General features: G+C 40.1%; 1 protein-coding gene across 6 annotated transcripts in view; it reads right to left on the bottom strand.

The window, feature by feature from the left end:
* HYDIN (HYDIN axonemal central pair apparatus protein) overlaps positions 1-22,183 on the bottom strand; it is a 549,453-nt gene that overhangs the window by 250,133 nt on the left and 277,137 nt on the right. For all 6 annotated transcript variants that reach the window (XR_014805538.1, XR_014805539.1, XM_084959659.1 and 3 more), the window contains one exon: positions 16,092-16,275. Coding sequence is in view for 4 of the 6 variants with exons in the window: in XM_084959659.1 (XP_084815785.1) it covers positions 16,092-16,275 (184 nt within the window). In the remaining 2 variants the exon portion in view is untranslated. The remainder of the gene's footprint in view (positions 1-16,091; positions 16,276-22,183) is intronic.

The raw sequence follows: 22,183 nt of genomic DNA on the forward strand, positions 1-22,183 counted from the left end.
AGCTTGTTAAATAACTTTGCTATGATTGACATTATATTTATGCCACTTGGAAAGACTAAGAGGAAAATAGCAGAAAAATCAGGGTGGGGGAAAGTACTTTTTCCTATGGTTTTTTGTTTTGGTTTGGTTTGGTTTTTGGCTGTGCCTGTGCCATGGGGAAGTTCCCAGGCCAGGGTCTGAACCTGCATCTCAGAAGACAATGCCAGATGTTTAACCCAAGAGGCTGCCAGGGAACTCCTTTCTACGGTTTTTGTAAACAGGGCCAAGTAGGGCATCAACAGATAAGCACATCCAAAAATCTATAAACAGTCCTACCAACTAAACAGAAAACTAAGAAAAGGCAACTTAATAACTAATTAGGATCGGTTTCAGACAGTCCCCCATGCACATTCTATTTCCAGACTGGGTCAAAATGAACACTGTGCTGGAATAAAGAATCCAGCAGAGAGCAAAGTGGTTTAGAATAGAGACATGAAACAAAAGGGGAAAAACAGAAAACTAGAGCCAGTTTGGATTTTCTCATGAAGCTAACAGTCTGGTGAGTGTGATTCTTGGGCAGTGTTGTCCTGCTTCTGAAGCATGAAGGGCACAGAGGCTTCAAGAGGTAGCAGTGAGGGCTGTGGTTGTCACATGGGTCCTGGGAACTCTCACATCCATATCAGCCCACTTACAGAGATGCCTCCACGCAGGTGGATGCTGTTCTATCTCTGGCACCTAAACCAGAGGTGGCTCAGAGTATGTGCTCAATATGTTTATTAAATCCTTGGTATGTACTCAGATTGCAGGTGCCTATTCACCTCTGCAGCCTATTTCTGCCATCTTCTTCTCAAATGGAGCCACAAAAGTCATACAATTTTAGAGCTGCCAGGGCCTTCTGCAATCATGCAGGGAAAAGGGAAGTCCATTGGCTTACTTGGGCAATTCACTGGGGCGTTCTTCCAAACCTTGAAACAGGTATCAGTTCTCTTCTGATAATGGCAAATACCTGGCCCATTTTGACTTGTGGGGGTTTAGTGATAGAATGTTAGGAACACTTAGGGGCAAGAATGAGCAGAAAGGCCGGGCAAGAAAAGTGGTTCATCCCCTCACTGGTGTATCCATGGATAGTCCATCTCAGAATGGCTGAAGACCTGGCTTACTCCTAACCCATGAGACAAATGTATTCCTCTGGTAGGTTTCGGCTCTGCTTTGTTTGGACGTGCAGAATGGACACAGCTAATCCGATCCTATTCAAACTGACTGACCACAAGGGCATCCTGGATCCCTAGAAAACCTGTGCGAGAAGAGACTCAGCAGAATGGTAGGGAATGCCCCCAAAAGGATACTCTGCAAGTCAGAGAAGCTCAGTGCGTGGGCAAATTCAAGGGGCTTATGATTTGGACTGGGCCAGACCACTTTCAGAAGCATTATCCAAGCAAGAAAAGCCAGGGTCTGCATGCATACAAGAAGGCAAGCACCTCAGTCCTACCCCAGAAGCCCTCTTGGACATCCCATCATCTTGGAAAACAGTGAGACGGACATGCTCCAGAGAGGCAACCAGAATATTCTGGAGGAGGGAGCACTGACACTTGGATGTGATCCAGGATGGGATCGTTGGATAGGGAAGCCCCCTGGAGGCTGAGAAGCCCTTCTGCTGGGTCAGGCACCATGCGTGCGAGGGAATCTGGGTTCAGACGGAGCGCACTGGACTGTGGGCACAGTGCTTTCTTATCCTGGGGTGCAGCTGTTTTGTTGTGCCTACGACATCTGCTAGTAATTTACAGCTTTTACTGAGCCCCAGGAGATAATTCAAGGACAAATTCTATTCTAAAACCCCTCCTGGGCTTGTATCAGGTAAATGTGCATTAAGAGGGCTGAGTGTATCTGTGAGAACAGAAGTATGGGCATTCAGTTTCCTCTCACAGAGGGATGCTTTCAATACTAGGTCATTTGAAGGAGTTAGGAACGTGGAGAAGGACACTTTTATTTTTCAACTGGGATTAAAATAAAAGTTAAAGAACTTCAATTCCTTTAAAGCAAAAACTCGCTGCAGCATTTTCCACCAAATCAGAGAGAGTAAACTCCAGAAACAGGCAATCAGCCTGCATGACCCTACTTGTACTTACGTATCTTTGATACCTTTAATATTACTTTTCCGACACTTCTGAAGTTAGCTTCCGTGTCATTTATGTCTCTGAAAGGAATTTTTCTTTCTTTCTTTTTGCTCAGTTTTAAAGTTTTTTTTTTTTTCTGAAAGCCAAAACATTCATAATATTTCCTACTGGGTCTGACATCAATAGCCTTTCCCCCTAGTCCTGTGGAACCAGCCTCATCATACAGAACCCCTTGCTGTTCTGCTTTCCTTCCATATATGACTCCTTTCCCATCACCGTCCACTTTTCTGCTCCAAATGAGAGACTGAATGTGTAGAGTATAATCTGTAAATGAACTTTATCTTATTTGTTGAAAAATGATTACCCAAATGACCTTCAGTTTCACCGTAATTATCTTCTTTCTTGGTCTTAGTGTTTTGTTTTTCCCTCAGATCCATGACTGCATTTCACTTGCTAATCAAGTGACCTGCTAGAAAGAATCAACTTTGAATTTTCAGGTCTAAAGTTAATTCCCATGTTTGCAGTTTTTGCCCAAATAGTAAATACCTCTGGAAGTGGAACTTCTGGGACATTCTGGAACAAGAATGACCAAGTGACTCGACAGGTATAGTTCTGAGGCTTTCTGAAAGCTGTCTATGAACATACTGTCAGTGGTTCATGATAGGGGATTAATATGATCATGAGCAAAGTGTCCCATTATGATTATTTCCTTAAAAAATTATATTCCTTAAAAATATAAAAAATATTTAAAAATTTAAAAATATAAAAATTATTCCTTAAAAATTAATTTAAGGAGGCACTTGAAAGAATCTCTACTGAAAATCTTTAAATAAAAGTAAAATATTTTAAAAATCACCGTTCTCCCCCCCTCTCAATTTCGCATCTCATTCCTTCCTTCTTTCCAATGCAATTGTTTCTTGACAATTTTGCAAACTCAAAACCCAAAGTGCAAGACCTGAGGGTTACATATGCATTGAATTTACTTGGTTTATCTGGAAAGCAGCTTACAATATGACTCAATGCCTAAATTTATCAAATAAAATAGCTGCATTTTAATCCCCAATTTACCCATTAAGAGGAGCGATCCAAATGTCTGCCCACTCAAATGTTATACTTTCCGATCACACTCTCTAATCTTATAAAGAGATTAGACTATAAGACTGAATTGTATCTAACTCCAAATCATAATATTTGCAACCACTGACTGAGAGCTCATGTTCCCAGCACTGTACTAATTGTTGTTATACATTATCTAGTTCAATCTTTACAATCCTGTGAAGTAGGATTATACCCATTTAAAAGATGAGAAAACCAAGGCGAGGAGAAGTTAGGTACTTCACCCAAGATCACATCAATAGTAAGTGGCAGAGCTGGGATCTATAATACTTTCTTCTTAAGTTTCCTGAACCCTACTGCAATTATAACAAAATGTCAGGTCTCACCTTTCTCACATCTTTTTTGGCCTCAGCCATGGCATGAGGAAGTTCCCGGACTAGGGACCTAACCCAAGACACAGTAGTGACAACACCAAATTCTCAACTGCTAGGCCACCAAAGAACTCATCTCACATCATTTTTTAAAATGCCAGAAGAAACTTAAAAACACTACAACTGACAATCAGGCTTAATTGAAGCCAGCATGACCTGGTGCTTCTGTCTGGCGAACACAGTAGGACACCCTGCATACTCATGTGTTCAGGCACCTCGGAAGGTGACTCACGGGAGGTTCTTGTGGATAACACAGTCAACATCAGTATGCTGCAGCTCTGAAGAAATGCACTGGTTAGGTAAGGGTATGGTCAGCTCAGACCAAGGTCAGTGAATGATGACTGCAAGAGCAGCCATAATGTGTAATAAATTCCATCATGTTCCACCAAAATGGTTATGCAAACAAATATTTTCAGCTACCTTATCCCATTTAAGGGAAATTTTAAGAATTTCTCTTGGGAAATAAAAACATCCTCTTAAGGTCAAATTCTATCAATCAATAAGAGAGTAAAAAAGCACTGACTGGAAGCCATAATCTATGTCACTACCCACAATTGCTTTTTTAGAACCTTCCAGATCGATAGGAGAAATTGCGGCTCTCTTTATTGTCACTAGGGCAAACAGAAGTGTCTCAAAGAGAAACAGGGGGGGGGGAAATAGAAGCTAAAAAACTGAAGATAACTCCTAATAATCACTGAGAGAAAAGGTTGAAGCGACACATGACATGAGATGAGATTTTTCTATTCCATGGTATCTCCCGGGACAAGACACCGAATTTAGTAAAGTTCTGATTCTCAGAATAATAACCAGAAAAGTTTCCAAGAGCAGGGCTTAAGATTTGGCCATCTGTCAGAGAAAGTTTCATAAAAGGTGTATTCTATCTTGGGTGAGACACGGCAGCCCACCTATGGTGAAAGTTCCAGTGGGATTTTGTAGAGCCAAGGTAGTTGTGTGTGATGTTCATGCCTTTCGCTAGAGAGAACAAACTTGCGTCTCTTCCAACAAGAAGGGTGCTAATTTATTTAATGAGCCATAGGGAACCTTGCTGTTTCTAAGACTTCCCTCAGCCTCCCTCCACCTCCACAGGTTCTCTGCTGTAATAGCGAATACACCAGCACAAATGGAAAAGGTTCCGCAGAGCACAAAGATCTGAAAAGGATGAGAGGTAATGAAGGGAGGCTGAAGGCGGAACAGGAAAACTAACCGGAGAGAAGAGCCATGATGTGCCAAGGGCAGTTCGCTCTCAGCAAATCCCTGTCCTCCTTTCTCCTTTCCGGTGTCCATTTCCAAGGCGTCAGCGCCCACATGTTTGCAATGTGACTCGTGGCTAATGGGACAAGAATAAAAACCTAGATCTTTCCCCTTGGTAGCAACCTGGTTCTGCTGAGCTCACACCCTATGCCCATCTGGGAAAAATAAAGTAAACTAAATTTGAGCTGTGCTTTCAAAGTCCGAATTGCTGAACCACATGTTTTTGGCAGGCTTGGGTGACGAACAACCATGGTTTACTGTTACTTATATGGTAATAAAGAAATGATCAAGTTTCCCTTTTTAAGGATTAGTTAAATTAAGCCAAAGCTTCCCTAGGGACACTGGATGAAGTCTGCTTGGATGGAAAATACGCGTGCTATACGGAAGCAGAAATGTTTTTCCTGCTCACTGATGTCAGTTGGCCTGTCAGCCAGGGCCAGTCTAGGCAAATATCTTTAAATTTTCAGACCTTTCTTTTTGAGAAAATATCAAGTGTTCAACATTCAGAAAATTGCTGCATCTTAAAAGTGTGTCTTGAGCCGGCAGTACCGGAGTGCAGACACAAGACCCGCACACCTGTGCTGTGATTTCTCAGAGGACTCCTGGATGCCCATGGAATCAAAAGCTTAATTCTCTCTTTTTGCCCTGTGATATTCTTCTGCCTTTCAATTCTCAGAATTGTGTTTTCTGTCTTTGAATCTCTCTCACTCAGGGTACCCAAGAGACCTAAGCAGAGGAACTAACAGAATGAGACTGTCAAAATTCTGTACAGCCAGAGTCCATCTGGTAAAATAGAATATTATAGTTCTGAAAGTAATCAATTCCACTTATTTTCTAGAAGGCACAAAGCATGCATAACAGACTCAATTCTACGATTCCTTTCCAAAAGGGGAAGAAATTCATATGGGTGCCAGTGGCTTGAGAAATGTTCAGTATTCTATAGAACCCAGAACCTTCCCTATGTAAAGAATAAATAAGAAATTTTAGGTTAATTACATTAGTATTTCAAGATGTTACCAAAAGAACTGACATGAGGAATTTGATATAAATAGTAGTAATATAACACATGCTTTAATGACTAGAACAACAATTACGGTCACTTGTAGAATATCAGTAAGTTACCAAGTAAGGCTGAAAAGAATTCCTCCCAGCCCATTTCCTGAATCCGCCCAGGACTGCCTTCTCCCTGGGGTCACTCTGGGTCTTTGCCCATGTCTTCCTCTAACAGTGAACATATCTTCGGTCTCTCAAAAGACAAACTCCCACCTCGGCACTCTGTGACCACATCAGCACCAAAGATGCCCCAACATAACTCCTCAAGGTTCTGGCAACAGACCATATGACAACGGTATCCAATGAGCGTGATGAGAAAAAGTGATCCAAGACAGTGGAACCGACCAGTGGCCAAGTGGGGAACAGGTAGTAGGACAGACAAGGACTTGAGTTCTAGAGTTTGGGGTCAGTCGTTTTTATAGCATTGAGTCCAACTACTTCTTACGTGATCATATAAACAAAATTTGATTTTTTTTTCTTTTTTACGGCTGTACCTGCGACATACGGAAGTTCCAGGTTAGGGGTCAAATTGGAGCTGCAGCGGCCAGCCTATGCCACAGCCACAGCAATGCTGCAGCCGAGCCACATCTACAACCTACATCATAGCTTGTGGCAACACCAGGAATGGAACCTAATCCTCAAGGATACCAGTCAGGTTCTTAACCCACTGAGCCACAACGGGAAATCTCAAAATTTGATTTAAATTCAAACCCATCATCACCTCTTGACAATTTAAAGACAGTGACTGATCTCTCAATCTTAAATGCACTTGCTTTAAACTGGAAAGAGCCTCTAAAATAGGAACAATGTTCCCATAAAACACTCGATCTGCAGAGAACACAATAACGGCTAAACTAGCCTTTGTTTTAGATGATGCATTTAAAGAACCAGATACACAGACAAAAGTCTGAGAAAATAAACCTACCATTTTTTAATTTCTTTTCAGACCCTAAGGTAATAAGGGTGGTGTGTGTGTTTGTTTTTATTTACTTTTTACATTTACTTCATCTGAAGATAATTTCCTTCCTTGGCGGACACAGGGGCTGAAAAGAAAGCAAGCAAGGTGGTCTCTAAACTCTCGCATCAACCTTTAATTTTTTTCTAACAGGACATCAACTGGAGATTGACTGTCAGATCAGTAGGTAACACTGCTTGTTTTAATCATCTCTGCGTCTACTGTGAACTCAGCTCATATCAAGATACTAATCCAAAGGAATCACATCCTAATTAAAAAAACTAATTGCTGATGCAAAGCCCAACTGTCAGAAATTAAATAATGGCCATTTGGCATGACTGATCTTATATGTGAACAAGATTCAGAAGATCCTTCAGTAGAAAATGGTGATGAACAAGGCATAATGGGGTAGAAGGACATGTAGGATAGGCTGGGGAGCTCTTAGCTGGCTGGTTCTCCACTTGGCCATCCTTCCTTCTGAACTCAGACTCTCCTCTCTTTGCAGCTCTCTGAGCACCTAGGGGCTGTTCTAGGCCCTTTGCAAATATTCTTCTTTGTTCCACTCTTAGAACTTGCATCCACTTTTCATGCCTTCAGTGGAGACCTCCAAAGGATACTCACAAATCATGCCTCCAGTCCTGAGTCCCATACCACAAATTAAGTACTGCATTTCCAAAATTATTTGGACATTTAATGTTCTTACAAATTCAACATGGTCAGAACCAAGTGTACTATCATTAATTGATTTCTATTTGTTTGCTTGTTTCTCCCTTCATCCATCCGTTAATCGGCACTGTGCTAGGCCTGAGGTATAGATAAGGATAAGGCACTCCTTGATGTTGAGGAGCTCAGTCTGTTCCCAAATTGGAGAATCACGCTCTACTATTCAAAAAGGATCAACATGCCCTAGCCTAATATCCTTATTTCATGTATAAGGCAACTGATGCCAAGGGAGATCAAATGGCTTAAGGGCATTTGTCATTGGAATTAAACCTACAACTCCTGACTTGCTAATTTCTACCAAAGGAAGCATAATTCTCCTACTCACTCTACTTCATATCTGAGAAGACATGCGATTCCTCACCGTGTATCACCCTCAGTGGCCATCAGTCAAAAAGCACTTAAGTATCTTTCTCTTGGAACATCCCTCGCATCCACCATTTCCTTTGCTTTCTGACCCTCACCAGGCTGTTCCAATATCACCCTCACACATTACCTTGAACATGCCTACAGAGATGTTCAGGTTCCCTGACCCTCCCGGCACTCATGAATTTCCCCTGCCTGACCAGCACTACCCATCCCACCGTCTATCCATTCTTTTCCAATTTGATCTAAAAGTGGATGCCAAGATAATATTTCTAATATACCATAAACACATCCTGTTCCTGCTCCAAACGTTGCAGTGAGTTTTAGATACCCTTAGCACCAACTACCAAGCTGGGATCCACAGCATACTGGCTCCAATGGATGCTGTGTGGGGAAGGGGTCTCTGGTCCTAGGGAATACTGCTTGAACTCTTTCCCTGGAGAATTACCTTCTCTTGAGCCAGAATTTCCCAGACTCATTTGACCACAAAATTCTTTTTGCAAGGAACACACACTACCACCCCTCATATCCAGTGGTTACAGAAACACACTGTGGGAGAGAGTAGGTCACAGCACAACAGCTTGCCCAGGCAGCCTTGATACACCTACGCTCCTTCTCAATCTCATTTCTTATATTCTCCATGGCCACCTGCTCCAGAAAAACTGATCATTTCATTGTTATTAAAGATGCTATGAACCTAAGAGTTTCCCTTCTCTTTGTTTTCCTAATTTCTCCAGTTGGAAACATTCTCCTTCTTTCCTTTTTTAAATTAAATCTTACCCTTCCTCCAATATTCAGTTCAGATCTCATCTTTTCTATAAATACTTTCCCAACTCTCATCTAAAACTACTCTAGCATTTATTTACGTGTATTAGAAAATCAAAATCTCAACAGTGGAAAATAACCATAGTCCACATTTGAGGCAAGAAGCTAATGAAATGTCACAATTTTCCCATCAAATACCTTCAAAAGTAATTTATATGATAAAATTATATTACACTCACAAGAGCTGTATTTCTATAAAACTATCAGGATCTTTAAGTGGGAAGAAAAGGAAATTTAACATCAATAAATAATTCACTATAACTGACACCGAGTTCTGTTTTGACTGAATAACACTAAGGAAGACACTAGAAAAAACTTATGCCTTCATTTTGATTCTGCAAAAATTGTCAATAACCAGCTAATACTATCATGAGAAGAAAACCTGAATACTGTACAGAAGAGACAAAATCCTTACAGATGCCATAAACACGGCTTATACTCTAAGCAAATGTTATCCACTTCCTGGTGATTTTTTTCATACAAGCTAAACAAAACAGCCTCATTTATTTAAAATGCACCATTTCTGAGTATAGCTATTTTAATTTTAAAAAATTGGGGGGGCATCACTATTTTTAAAAATGTTTTTATTCCTAATGGTGATAAGATGCCTTGTGGGGAAAATGTCCAATTCAGTTCCTATCTATAAATCAAATCAATCACATTAAATGTCACATTTTAACACACATAATCTGTATCATAAAGCTTTAGATTATGGAAGAGAGCATGAGAAGAAAATCTGAGGTAAGTGTAATCTTTCTACTTCTGAATTGGAAATACATACGACTTTCCTGTGGGCCTCCCTTTACCAACTAACTACCAACATTTCCCATCCCAAAGCCATCTACTCCCAGAAGTCATGTGAAAAGGACAGCAGTCATCAAGCTGATTTCCTAGTACCAGCTGGGAAAAATCCTGGAATGTCTACACTCTGGATCTAAGATTGCCATGATTAATTGCTCTTTCCTGCCTCTGCCCCACTCAACTACTTGCTTTTTTGGACTTGCAATGCCTTCCCGATCTTCTCAACATCTTTGGGCATGACCTACTTGATAGGTACCTATCCTGTCATTACAAGACTAGAGGTTCACTTTTAAATTAACCTCTTTGTGGTCTCTTTATATCTGAAGGTCCCTTTGCTCAACTGAGACCTGGATAATTTTCTGACATGAAAGAATATTCAGCCTCAACCCATATCTCCAACCTTGTTTTCCTACTTGAACCCTTTACTTCAAGCAAAACTGATCCATTCATGGAGAACTGAATGAAGCATGCCATGCACACTCCAAATTTTGTTTGCCTAAAGGGCCATCTTATGAGACTCAATTCAAGGCTCTGCCCTCAAAAAAACCTAGTCTAGCTTATTAGCCTATGATAATCACCTCAGCCTCTGGACTAGTGTCCTGACTGTCTTTACCAGTGATGCACAGAACAAGCACTGCTAAATATTAATTCCAAAGGATATTTCCAAGGGGAAGGCTCCCTCTTAGAGTTGATAGTGAACATTATCATACGAAAGTCTTTTAGAAGTCTTACAGCAAAGAAACATTTCAAACAATATTGAATCCAGTGTTTCTCACACTTATTTATTCACAGAATCCCTTTTTTTTTTGGTATTTTGTCCTTTTAGGGTCACACTCATGGCATATGGAGGTTCCTAGGCTAGGTGTCTAATCAGAGCTATAGCCACCAGCCTACGCCACAGCCACAGCAACACAGGATCTGAGCCACATCTGCAACTGACACCACAGCTCATGGCAATGCCAGATCCTCAACCCACTGAGCGAGGCCATGGGTCAAAATTGAGTCCTCTTGAATACTATTTGGATTCATTTCTGCTGTACTATAATGGGAATTCCCAGAATCCTTTTTCTATGTTCTATTATTTAATAATAATTTGGAAGTACAGACATAAGGGATAACTGGTCTACACAGGTCAATGGCATTTCTCACAAGTGATTTTGTATTCTAATGTGTCCTCGTGCCCATGTCTTCTCTCCAACTGGTTTGAAGGTAACAATCCAGCAGCTCTAATTAGCCATGGGCTTTTTCAACTCCTATTGTTTTCTTTATCCTCACATCACTCTATGCTTGTTAAGTTTAAGTTAATGTACAGTGCCTAGCACATAATAAATATAGATGACTTTGGTTACTTTCATTCTGAGGCAGTGGGGCAGAGTGGTCAGGACTACTGTCTGTAGCACCTAAATATATAAAGCAAATATTAGCAGATATCAAGGGAGTAACTGACAATAAATACAATAATAATAGGAGACTTTAAACACCCCATTTACATCAATGGACAAATCATCCAGACAGAAAATCAATAAGGAAACAATGGCCTTAAGTGACACATTAGACCAATTGTACTCAATAAATATCTATAGGACACTCCATTCAAAAACAGCAGAATACACATTCTTTTCAAAGTGCACATGGAAGAGTCTCCAGAATAGATCAAATAATAGGCCACAAAACAAGTCTCAACAAATTTAAGAGGCAGAAATTGAATCAAATATCTTTTCCAACTGTAATAGCCTGAAATTATAAATTAATCACAGGAAGAAAAATGGAGAAAACACAAACAACATACTACTAAGAAACTAATGGGTCAATGAAGAAATCAAAAAGGAAAGCTCAAAACACTTCAAAATGAATGAAAATAGGACACAATTTTCCAAAACTCTTATGAGATGCAGCACAAGCAGTTCTAAGAAGGGCATTTATAGCAATATAGGAAACAAAAAAAACTTCAAATTAACAACATAACCTACCATCTAAAGGAATTAGAAAAAGAAGAATAAACAAAGTCCAAAATCAGTAGAAGGAAGGAAATAATAAAGATCATAGAGGAAATAAACAAAATGGAGACAAAAAAAAAAGAATAAGAAAGATCAATGAAACCAAGATAAATAAAAGCGATAAGCATTTACTTGGGCTTATTAAGAGAAAAAGAGAGAGAGAGAGAGTTCCTGTGGTGACCCAGCAGTAACAAACTCAACTAGTATTCATGAGGATGTGGGTTTGATTCCTGGCCTCACTCAGTGGATTAAGGATCTGGCATTACCATGAGCTGTGGTGTAGGTCACAGATGTGCCTTGGATCTTGCATTGCTATGGCTGTGGTGTAGGTCGGCAGTTACAGCTCTGATTTGACTCCTATCCTAGGAATTTCCATATGCTGCGGGTGCAGCCCTAAAAAAAAGAGAGAGAGAGAATGAGAGAGGATTAAAATAAATAAGAAGAAAAACTACAATTGATATCATAGTAAAACAATTATAAGAGAATACTATGAACAGTTATATACCAACAAATTGGACAACCTAGAAGAAATGGATACATTCCCAGAAACTTACAATCTTCCAAGACTGAATTAGGAAAAAAAAAGAGATAACCTGAACAGACCAACTACTAGTACTGAAATTGAATAAGTAATGGAAAAAACTCCTGACAAAAGTTGTGGACTGGACAGTTTCACAGGTGATTACTACCAAACCTATCAAGAAGAGTTAATACCTACCCTTTTCAAACTAATCCAAAAATTGAACAGCAGGGAACATTCTCAGACTCATACTATGAGTCCATTAACCTGATACTAAACCAAAGATACTATAAAAAAGAGAAGATTATAGGCCAATATCTCTAATGAATACAGATGCAAAAATCCTCAACAAAATATTAGCAAACAAAATTCAACAATACATAAAAAGCATCACACATCATGCTCAAGCAGGATTTATTCTAGTGGTGTAGGAATGGTTCAATAAATGCAAGTCAATCAATGTGATATGCCGCATTAATAAAACAAAGGATAAAAATCACATGATCACCTTTCCATCGATGCAAAAAATCATTCAACAGAATTCAATACCCACTCATGATAAAAAAAAGTCTCTCAATAAAGTTGGTGTGAAAGAACATATCTCAACATAATAAGGGCCAATATAATAAATACACAGCTATTATAACATTCAACAGTGAAAAGTTAGAAGCTTTTTCTCTAAAATTAGGAAGAAGACAAGGAGGCCCACTCAGTCTCAGCCACACCAATAAGACAAGATAAAGAAACAAAAGGCATCCAAATTGGAAGGGAAGAAGTAAAACTGTCAGCATTTGCAGATAACATGATACTACACAGAGAGTCCTATAGCTATCTAAAAGTCTCCACCAAAAAACTAGTAGAACAAATAAATTAATTCAGTAAAGTTGCAGAATATGAGATTAATAACTGGAAATCTGTAGATTTTCTATACACTTACAAGGAATTATTCGAAAGAGAAAGAAAGAAAACAATTTCATTTTTTTTTCAATCCCACTGAAAACAATTTCAGTAAAAAGAATAAAATACAGAGGAATAAACAACCAAGGAGTTAAAGGACCTATACTCTAAAAAGTATAAGACACTGATGAAGGATATAGAGGATAATACAAATAAATGGAAATATATCCCATGTTCATGGATTAGAAGAACGAATATTATTAAAATGTCCATACTATCCAAAGCTACAGGTTTAATACAATCCCTATCAAAACATCTATGACATTTTTCACAGAATTAGAAAAAATAAACATAAAAATTTTACAAAGCCGCAAAAGACCACAAATAACCAAATCAAACTCAAGAAAAAAGAACATGGCTGGAGTTATCATTCTCCTGGACTTTAGACTATACTACGAAGTGTACAAAAAGCAGACATATAGATCAATGGAACAAAACAGAGAGCACAGAAATAAACCTACACACACATGGTCAATTAATCCATGAAAAAAGAGGCAAAAACATAAAATGAGGGAAAGACAGCTTCTTCAATAACTGGTGCTGGTGCTGGGAACATTGGACAGCTACATGTAAAAGAATGAAATTAAGACATGTTTACACATGTAAACTAAAAATTAATTCAAGACCTGACACCATAGAACTCCTAGAAGAGAGCATAGGCAAAACACTATTTGACATAAATCATAGCGATATTTTTGGACCTAACTCCTAAGGCGAAAGACATAAAAGCAAAAAATAAACAAATGGAACCTAATTAAACTTAAAGGCTTTTGCACAGTGAAGGAAGTCATCAACAAAATGAAAAAGACAACCTACTTATGAAGAAAACATTTGCAAAAAACCTAACCTGATTGATAAAGGGTTAGTATCCAAAATATAAAACCAAAACAACCTAATTTAAAATGGGCAGAAGACCTGAACAGATATTTTTCCAAAGGGGACACACAGATGGCTAACAGGCACATGAAAAGATGCTTATTATTGCTAATTATTAGAGAAGTTCAAATAAAAATAAAACAATGAGATATCACCTCACACCTTTCAGAATGGCTATCAACTAAAAGTCTACGTATAACAAATGTTGGAGAGGATGTGGAGAAAAAGAAACCACTGTACACTGCTGGTGGGGATATAAATTGATGCAGCCACTATGGAAAACAGTATGGGGAGTTCCTGTCGTGGCGCAGTGGTTAACGAATCTGACTAGGAACCATGAGGTTGCAGGTTCGGTCCCTGACCTTGCTCAGTGGGTTAACGATCTGGCGTTGCCGTGAGCTGTGGTGTAGGTTGCAGATGCGGCTCAGGTTCTGCATTGCTGTGGCTCTGGCGTAGGCTGGTGGCTATGGCTCTGATTAGACCCCTAGCCTGGGAACTTCCATATGCCGCGGGAGCGGCCCAAGAAATAGCAAAAAGACAAAAAAAAGAAAGAAAACAGTATGGAAGTTCTTCCAAACCCTAACAATACAGCACCTCTATGATATACAATGTACCCACTCCTGGGTATATATCTGAAAATAAGAAACCACTAATTTGAAAAGATACATGTACCACAATGTTCATAGCAGTGTTATGTACAACAACCAATATATGGAAGCAATCAAATGTCCATCAATAGACAAATTATGTGTAATTATTATCATTATATACATATAATGAAATATTATTTAGATATAGGAAGGAATGACATTCGGCCATTGGCAACAAGGGGATGGACCTAGAGAGTATTATGTTTAGTCAGGTAAGTCAGATGGAGAAAGACAAACATATCACTTCTATCAGATCTATATGGACTCCGAAAAACAAAACAAATGAAGGTATACAGCAGAACAGAAACAGACTCACAGATATAGAAAACAAACTAGTGGACACCAGTGGGAAGGGGGAAGGAGGCAAGGGCAAGATAGGGGTATGGAATTAAGAGATACAAGATACTATATATAAAATAGACAAGCAACAAGGCTATATAGCAAAGCACAGGGGATAGTCATTATTATTATTTTGTCTTTTTGCCTTTTCTAGGGCCGCTCCCGGGGTATATGAAGGTTCCCAGCCTAGGGGTCCAATCGGAGCTGTAGCCACCGGCCTAAGCCAGAGCCACAGCAACTTGGGATCCAAGCTGCGTCTGCAACCTACACCACAGCTCACGGCAACGCCAGATCCTTAACCCACTGAACAAGGGCAGGGATCGAACCCACAACCTTATGGTTCCTAGTCGGATCCGTTAACCACTGAGCCATGACAGGAACCCCCGGGATAGTCATTATTTTGTAGTAACTTTAAAGGGAGTATAATCTATAAAATTATCAAATAACTATGTTGCACACCAAAAAAAAAGAGTTTGGTCTGTGGAATCAGACAGACCCTGTTCTAACTCTGCCTCAGGTCTCACTAGACAGAGTTAGCTGTTTTGTTAGAATGATGTTTTGTTCATCAATGCCTGGTACAGATGCAGTGCCTGGTACAGACATGCGGTCAATAAGTATTTATTGACCGAATCAAGGGCAAAGCAGTTCTCAGAGTGAGTGATTTTGCCCATCAGAGGACATTAGACAACACCTGGACAGAGTTTTGGTCGTCACAACTACCATCTAATGGATAAAAGTTGTGGCTATCATTAAATATTCTATAATGTACAGGACAAAGACTTATCCAGCCCCTATGTCACTAGTGCAGAGATTGAGAAACCTTGGGTTAGAGTGAGACTAATTAGGGATACATTTCTAACTACTGACACTAATTATTTGGCCTTGAGTAAGGTATCTAATTTCTTGACATCTTAATCTTACCTGTAGAATGGGGGATTGATTACAACTGACAATATACATACACATGCGGTAACTGGGTAATGTATGTGAAGTGCTTAATGACGATTGGTGCATAAAAAGTATGACCTATAAACATGACCTCTACACATTCTTACCATAACCCTTTATTCACTGTCTCATAAAGAGGATGCGGCTTCTCAGATGCTTTTGGAATTCACCATCTCAATCTCAGAGTGAGTGCTCAAAAGTCCTACACTCCCACTATGTTGACTGTAAGGTCAGACAATATTTCTGAGCTTACCAGAGGGTCAATAGTGAAAATGTCATTCAAGAAGAGCATGCTGTCTGTTTGAACCAGGCTTCTCTGATTTTCAAAGGTGCGGGAAAAAATGGAAAGACGTTCTCGGAGTGAAGGATCAGTAACACACTCCTCAAGAAACTCATCGATCTCATTCTTTTCCTCTTTGATGAGATCATCACAAACCCTAAAAAAAAAAATAATAATAAAGGTAAGATTCATTTTGATACTCCCATGAAGAACATTTTAAAGGACTCCTCTCCAGCACAGCCTTCTGGAAATGTTCTCATGCTAGAACCTGGGATGGTCCTTCCTTGCCCTGAGGCTGCAATATACCAGCTAAATGACTCTATAACTTCTCAAGAACCTCAGTTTGCTTCCTTCAAGAATTCCTCCCAGGCTTCCTGTACTACCCATTTGCTTACTCCTGAGCCCTTACATGTATTTGGACAAATGTTTTCTTTTAGGAAGTTATGTTTTTCAGGTTGAATTTTCAATATTTAACACCTACCCTGCCTCTCACACTTTAAAGGAAATTTTATTTCTTCTAAAGTTGCTTAGGAGTTCCCTAGTAGCTCAGTGGGTTAAGAATCCAGTGTTGTCACTACGGTGGTGGAGGTTCAACCTCTGGCCTGGGAACTTCCACATGTCATGGACATGGTCAAAAAAATTTTTTTAATTAAAAATAATTTTTTTGAAAAGTTGCTTAGCTTTGATTCTTTTCCAGTTGTTAGTTACTGAGAGAACACAATCTGAAGCTAGCAAGGACTAAATTTTGATACTAATTCTATCTATTTACTCGCTTTGTGACTTTAGGAATTACCTAAATCCTCTAAGCCTCAGTGCCTTCATCAATAAAACAGAAATAGTAGGAGCTCCTCCATCATAAAGATGTGTTGAGAATTAAATGTGATCAAGGACCTGGTATAGTTCCTGGGACAAAGCATGTGCTCAACAAATACGAGTTTTCTCCCTGTATCAACTGGAAGCAATTACCAGACTGTCAAGCTTATAAAATGCTCAGACTACACCTGGAGACACCGCCTTTCTTCTTTTTTTCTAGCTCTTCATATCCCTTGTGATAAGTCAGAAAAGCAGCCTTCCCCAAACCTCTGCTTACAATGTTCTGTCAATTTCTGTTATACAGCAGTGATCCAGTCATACACACACACACACACACACACACACACACAGAGACACACATATATATATACACACACATTTTTTTCCTCACATTATCCTCCACCATGCTCCATCACAAGTGATTAGATATACAGTTCCCTGTGCTATACAGCAGGATTTCATTGCCCATCCACTCCAAATGCAAGCGTTTTCATCTACTAACCCCAGATTCCCAATCCATCCCACTCCTCCTTGCAAACTCAAGTCTGTCCTACATGTCCATGACCTTTTCCGTTTTGTAGATAGACCATTTGTGCCATATTTTAGACATGTAAGTGATAGCATATGGTGTCTGTCTTTCTCTTTCTGACTGAGTTCACTCAGTATGAGAGTCTCTAGTTTCATCCATGTTGCTGCAAATGCCATTATTTTGTCCTTTTTATGGCTAAGTAGTATTCCACTGTATATATGTACCACATTTTCCTGATCCATTCATCTGTTGATGGGCTTTAGATTTTTTCCATGTCTTGACTATCGTGAATAATGCTGCAATGAACAAAACAGGTGCATATATCTTTTTCAGTGAAATTTTTGTCTGCATATATGTCTAGGAGTGGGATTGCTGGGTCATATGGTAGTTCTACATTCAATTTTCTGAGGTATTTTCATACTGTTTTCCATAGTGGTTGTACCAGTTTATATCTCCACCAACAATGTAGAAGCATTCTCTTTTCTCTACATCCTCTCCAGCATTTGTTATTTGTTGACTTGTTAGTGATGGCCATTCTGACAGGTGTGAGGTGGTGCCTCATCATAGTTTTGGTTGCATTTCTCTAAAATTGGTGATGTTGAGCAGTTTTTCATGTGCCTGCTGGCCATCTGAATCAGTGACTGCTCTACAACGCAAAAAGGGGAGGAGGGCACCAGAAGTCATCCTCTTTGCCCTATCTGCAAAATGAGAGTCATGGCTTGAGAGCCTTAGAAGGAAATGTGTGATGCCACCTCGAGCTGGGTTGACTCCAACAAGGGCTTCAGTATACCTCAAACTATTATTTTGTCATCTTATTCTACTGATATTCATGGTCTCTGACATTCAGAGGTGGTTGTTTCACAGATGAAGACACCTTTCATCAGAAAGCATAACAACTCAAACGCCTTCTCTTTCTGTAAAACAATGAATTTAACCCACTTTCTCGAAAAGTCTGGTAGCCCAAATACCCATCATCTTCAGGCTCCAATTACAGCCCTGCCTATGGACTACAGTCAATGGGGAAGATTTGTGCCTCAAGTACAGCAGGGTTGAGCCATTACAGCCCCCTCATCTTCAGTTCCTAGAGACCTGCACTCTGCCCCTTTGCAGTACCTCCAAGAGGTGGTAATGGGATGCTGAGCAGATTATATGAGGTCAGTCAGAAAAAGAAAGACAAATACCATATGATAGCACTTATATGTGGAATTTAAAATATGACACAAATAACCTATCTACCAAACAGAAACAGACTCACAGACATACAGAACAAACTTGTGGTTGCCAAGGTGGAAGGGAGAAGGAGTGGGATGGACTGGGAATTTGGGGTTAACAGATGCAAACTATTACATTTAGAATGGATAAGCAATGGGGTCCTACTGTATAGCACAGGGAACTATATCCAACTTGGGATAGACTGTGATGGAAGCTAATATAAGAAAAGGAATGTATATATATATATATATATATATATATATATGTTTGACTGAGTCACTTTGCTGTACAGGAGAAACTGGTACAACACTGTAAAACAACTATACCTTAATAAAAAAGAAATTTAAAAAAATTTTTAAAAAGAAACTTGACTTTTTATCAGAAGAAATACTCCCATGTCCGCAGCTGGCATGGAAAGGATGGAGCCATCCAGCGTCAAATGGACTGCGTGACCCTGGACACGGAGCAACTTTGTGATGGCTAATGTAAACGGAGGATGAGAGGTCTTCTTCGGGTTTATCAAGGACTACTCAAGTCTTCAGATTCTTGTATGACTAGGAAAGGGAAGGGCTCCCCCAAAACAATTGAGGTTAAATTTATTACTACCTGGCTGGCAGGCCTGAAGCCCCAACACAATGGATTTATATAGAGAAATATGTCATTTTGTACACTGGAAGGTTTTGGAACATATCCATGCTGATCACTTGGCGGGGGCTCCACTGAAGATTCTATAAGTTCACGTACAGAGCAAATCTAGAATTAGAGCATCTGCTATCGAGACAATGGCCATGACCTTGACAGAGAAGTGAGAGCAGAAATTCTTAAAAGCCCATGCTGAGTCTCTGGATATAATAAACAGCGAAGAGACTGAGGATGAAAGCATCTTGTGGAATGTTTTATAATCCCTCAGGCCAAGGTAGAGGAAGTAAGGAGGAATGAATTCAGCTTCAATTTTTGGAGAGATTAATTTCTCTGCAAGTCCCAGAAAGATATCAGAAAAGAGAGAAACCCAAAAGAAAAATTTTTAAGGTTCTTATATTGACTCCTAAGGCTTTCCAAAAAACACAGGAAAAAAAACCTTTAAGCCCAGAACTTCTTTCTAGGGGAAATGGCATCTTCACTGTCAGAACCTGGAGTCCAAGATTAGCCCAAGGTCCCCAAGTCAGTCCATATGTCCTAAGGTTTGCACCAGCATGTTTTGGTAGGCAGAGAGAGGAAGTCATCCTTCTAGGATGGAAATGATAAAACTGCCAGAAAGGAACAGGGCTTCCTATTCCTGAGTAGGGCTGAAATTCCCCCACTGGGAAAAGGGATAAACAAGTCTCTGCTCAGGTACCCCATCAAGATGCTGGAGGACAAGAAACCAAGACGGCTGGAATAAGGCTTTGAGGGCATCCGTAATGCTAGTGATTAGAATTCTCGAAGCAACCCTCAAGCAACTTTCAGCCCCTATAGATGAATGCCTGAGGATGACTTCGAAGCCATGTTAAAAGCGAAAAGTAGTGGGCGAGTTCTTGATTCTCACCTAAAAATCTACACTCAAGTTCATACATTTTAGGTTGTCAGAGAACTGCAAAGGGAAACTTTAATCTTAAAGTATGTGTGAGCCCATTCAGATCATCTCTGCTCCAAGTTCAGAACCTAAGTCAACCTTTCTGTATACACTTTAACTACAGAGGCTGCTCAAGGAAGAGGAAAAAAGAAAGAGGTTGTGCACCCTCAGGAGCAGGAGAGTCAAACATCAAAGAGAAGATTCCTGGGATTCCTACCCTGGCCTTCTGGGGAGTTTACTCACTGAAGATCTCACTGCTGCTTCTCAGAGAAGAGAACATCTCTGCCCACAAACAACCTATCCAAGAACATTCTGCTTTATCTGCCACTGATTTGGGCCTAAGAGACAACCGGAGGCTTTGTGACAAGGAGGACGGGGGGCCTGCACCCTCAGCAAGAGTGCTGCCACCCATGAAAAGGGGCCACTATCCAAGACAGGAACAAAATGTTCAGGAAAGAGCAAACCTCTCTATTTGCCTTGCTTTGTGAGAGGATGGGCATTCTGTGGCTAGTTACATCCAGGACAAGAATCCATTGCTAATAATATGAAAGTTATGGCGTGCTTGGGGATGTATCAAGGAACAGGAGAGGCTTGGGAGAGAAGAGATACCTGGTCAAATAAGAGATGAGGCAAATGGCCCTCGCAGGGGGATAGGGGCAGCACACTGAATAGATTTTCTTCACTTAGATCAACCAATCCAGTTTGTAGAAAGATGAGTTATGTCGCTATGTGCCACCCACAGGGAAGATAGACGTAGTCTTATTTAACCAACTGAAGCCACTTTTCCAGTGCATTGTTTAAGAAAGGGTCATTATCCAAGATGATAAAATTAGGCTTCCAAACATGGTTACGAAAAGGCTATCCTATATTGTTCCCTTGCTACCAAAACTGCTAGGGGAACTAACACAAAGAGCAAGAGAGACAGTGAAAGAAAGGCAGAGACAGAGAAAAGAAAGACTAAGACTCAAAGATAATATTAGACATAGGGCTATGAGTGTTAGAGGAGGTCAAGGGGGTTAAAAAAAAAAGAAAGAAAGAAGAAAAGAAAAGAAACACCCATGCACAGGTGATTGAAACCATAATCTTTATACCTTAGCATTTCTGAGAGTAAATGGTTTGAACTTTTCTTGAGTTCATTGTTGAAATTAACTTCCTTAAATACTTTTTTGGACACAGCAAGGCATTAGTCATGCCCTAAGCCTTTGGTCAAACACATAGTTGAAATGATTACTTTTTTTTTTTTTTTTTGTCTTTCTGCTATTTCTTGGGCCGCTCCCGAGGCATATGGAGGTTCCCAGGCTAGGGGTCTAATTGGAGCTGTAGCCACCGGCCTACACCAGAGCCACAGCAACGCGGGATCCGAGCCGCGTCTGCAACCTACACCACAGCTCATGGCAACGCCAGATCGTTAACCCACTGAGCAAGGGCAGGGACCGAACCCGCAACCTCATGGTTCCTAGTCGGATTCGTTAACCACTGCGCCACGACGGGAACTCCCACATAGTTGAAATGAAAGCTGGAGCTCCTGCCATGGCTCAGCAGAAATGAATCTGACTAGCAGCCATGGGGACGCAGGTTTGATCCCTGGCTTTGCTCAGTGGATTAAGGATCTGGTGTTACAACGAGCTGTGGTATAGGTCACAGACATGGCTCGGATCTGGAGTTGCTGTGGCTGTGGCTTAGGTCAGCGACTACAGCTTTGATTTGACCCTGAGTCTGGGGACCTCCATATGCTGCGGGTGTGGGCCTAAAAAGACAAAAAAAGAAAAATAAAAAGAAAAAAGAAATTAAAGCTGACTTGCCCTTTGATAGTATATACTCATTTTCCCCAAAAGATTATGCCCATGGCACAAGCAGGATCCTGAAACACTACCATTATTGCCTTTTCTGTATTTGCACCTGATCTCCCATTTTTATCTTTAAACATGCCTGGACCATTCTGAGTGCTGGTCTGTACAA

Source organism: Sus scrofa, chromosome 6 (genome assembly GCF_054392235.1).
Source record: "Sus scrofa isolate SSC_HxYL_T2T_F1_AM1 chromosome 6, Sscrofa_HxYL_maternal_Yorkshire_Landrace_v2.0, whole genome shotgun sequence".
In the NCBI taxonomy this organism is placed as follows: Eukaryota; Metazoa; Chordata; class Mammalia; order Artiodactyla; family Suidae; genus Sus; species Sus scrofa.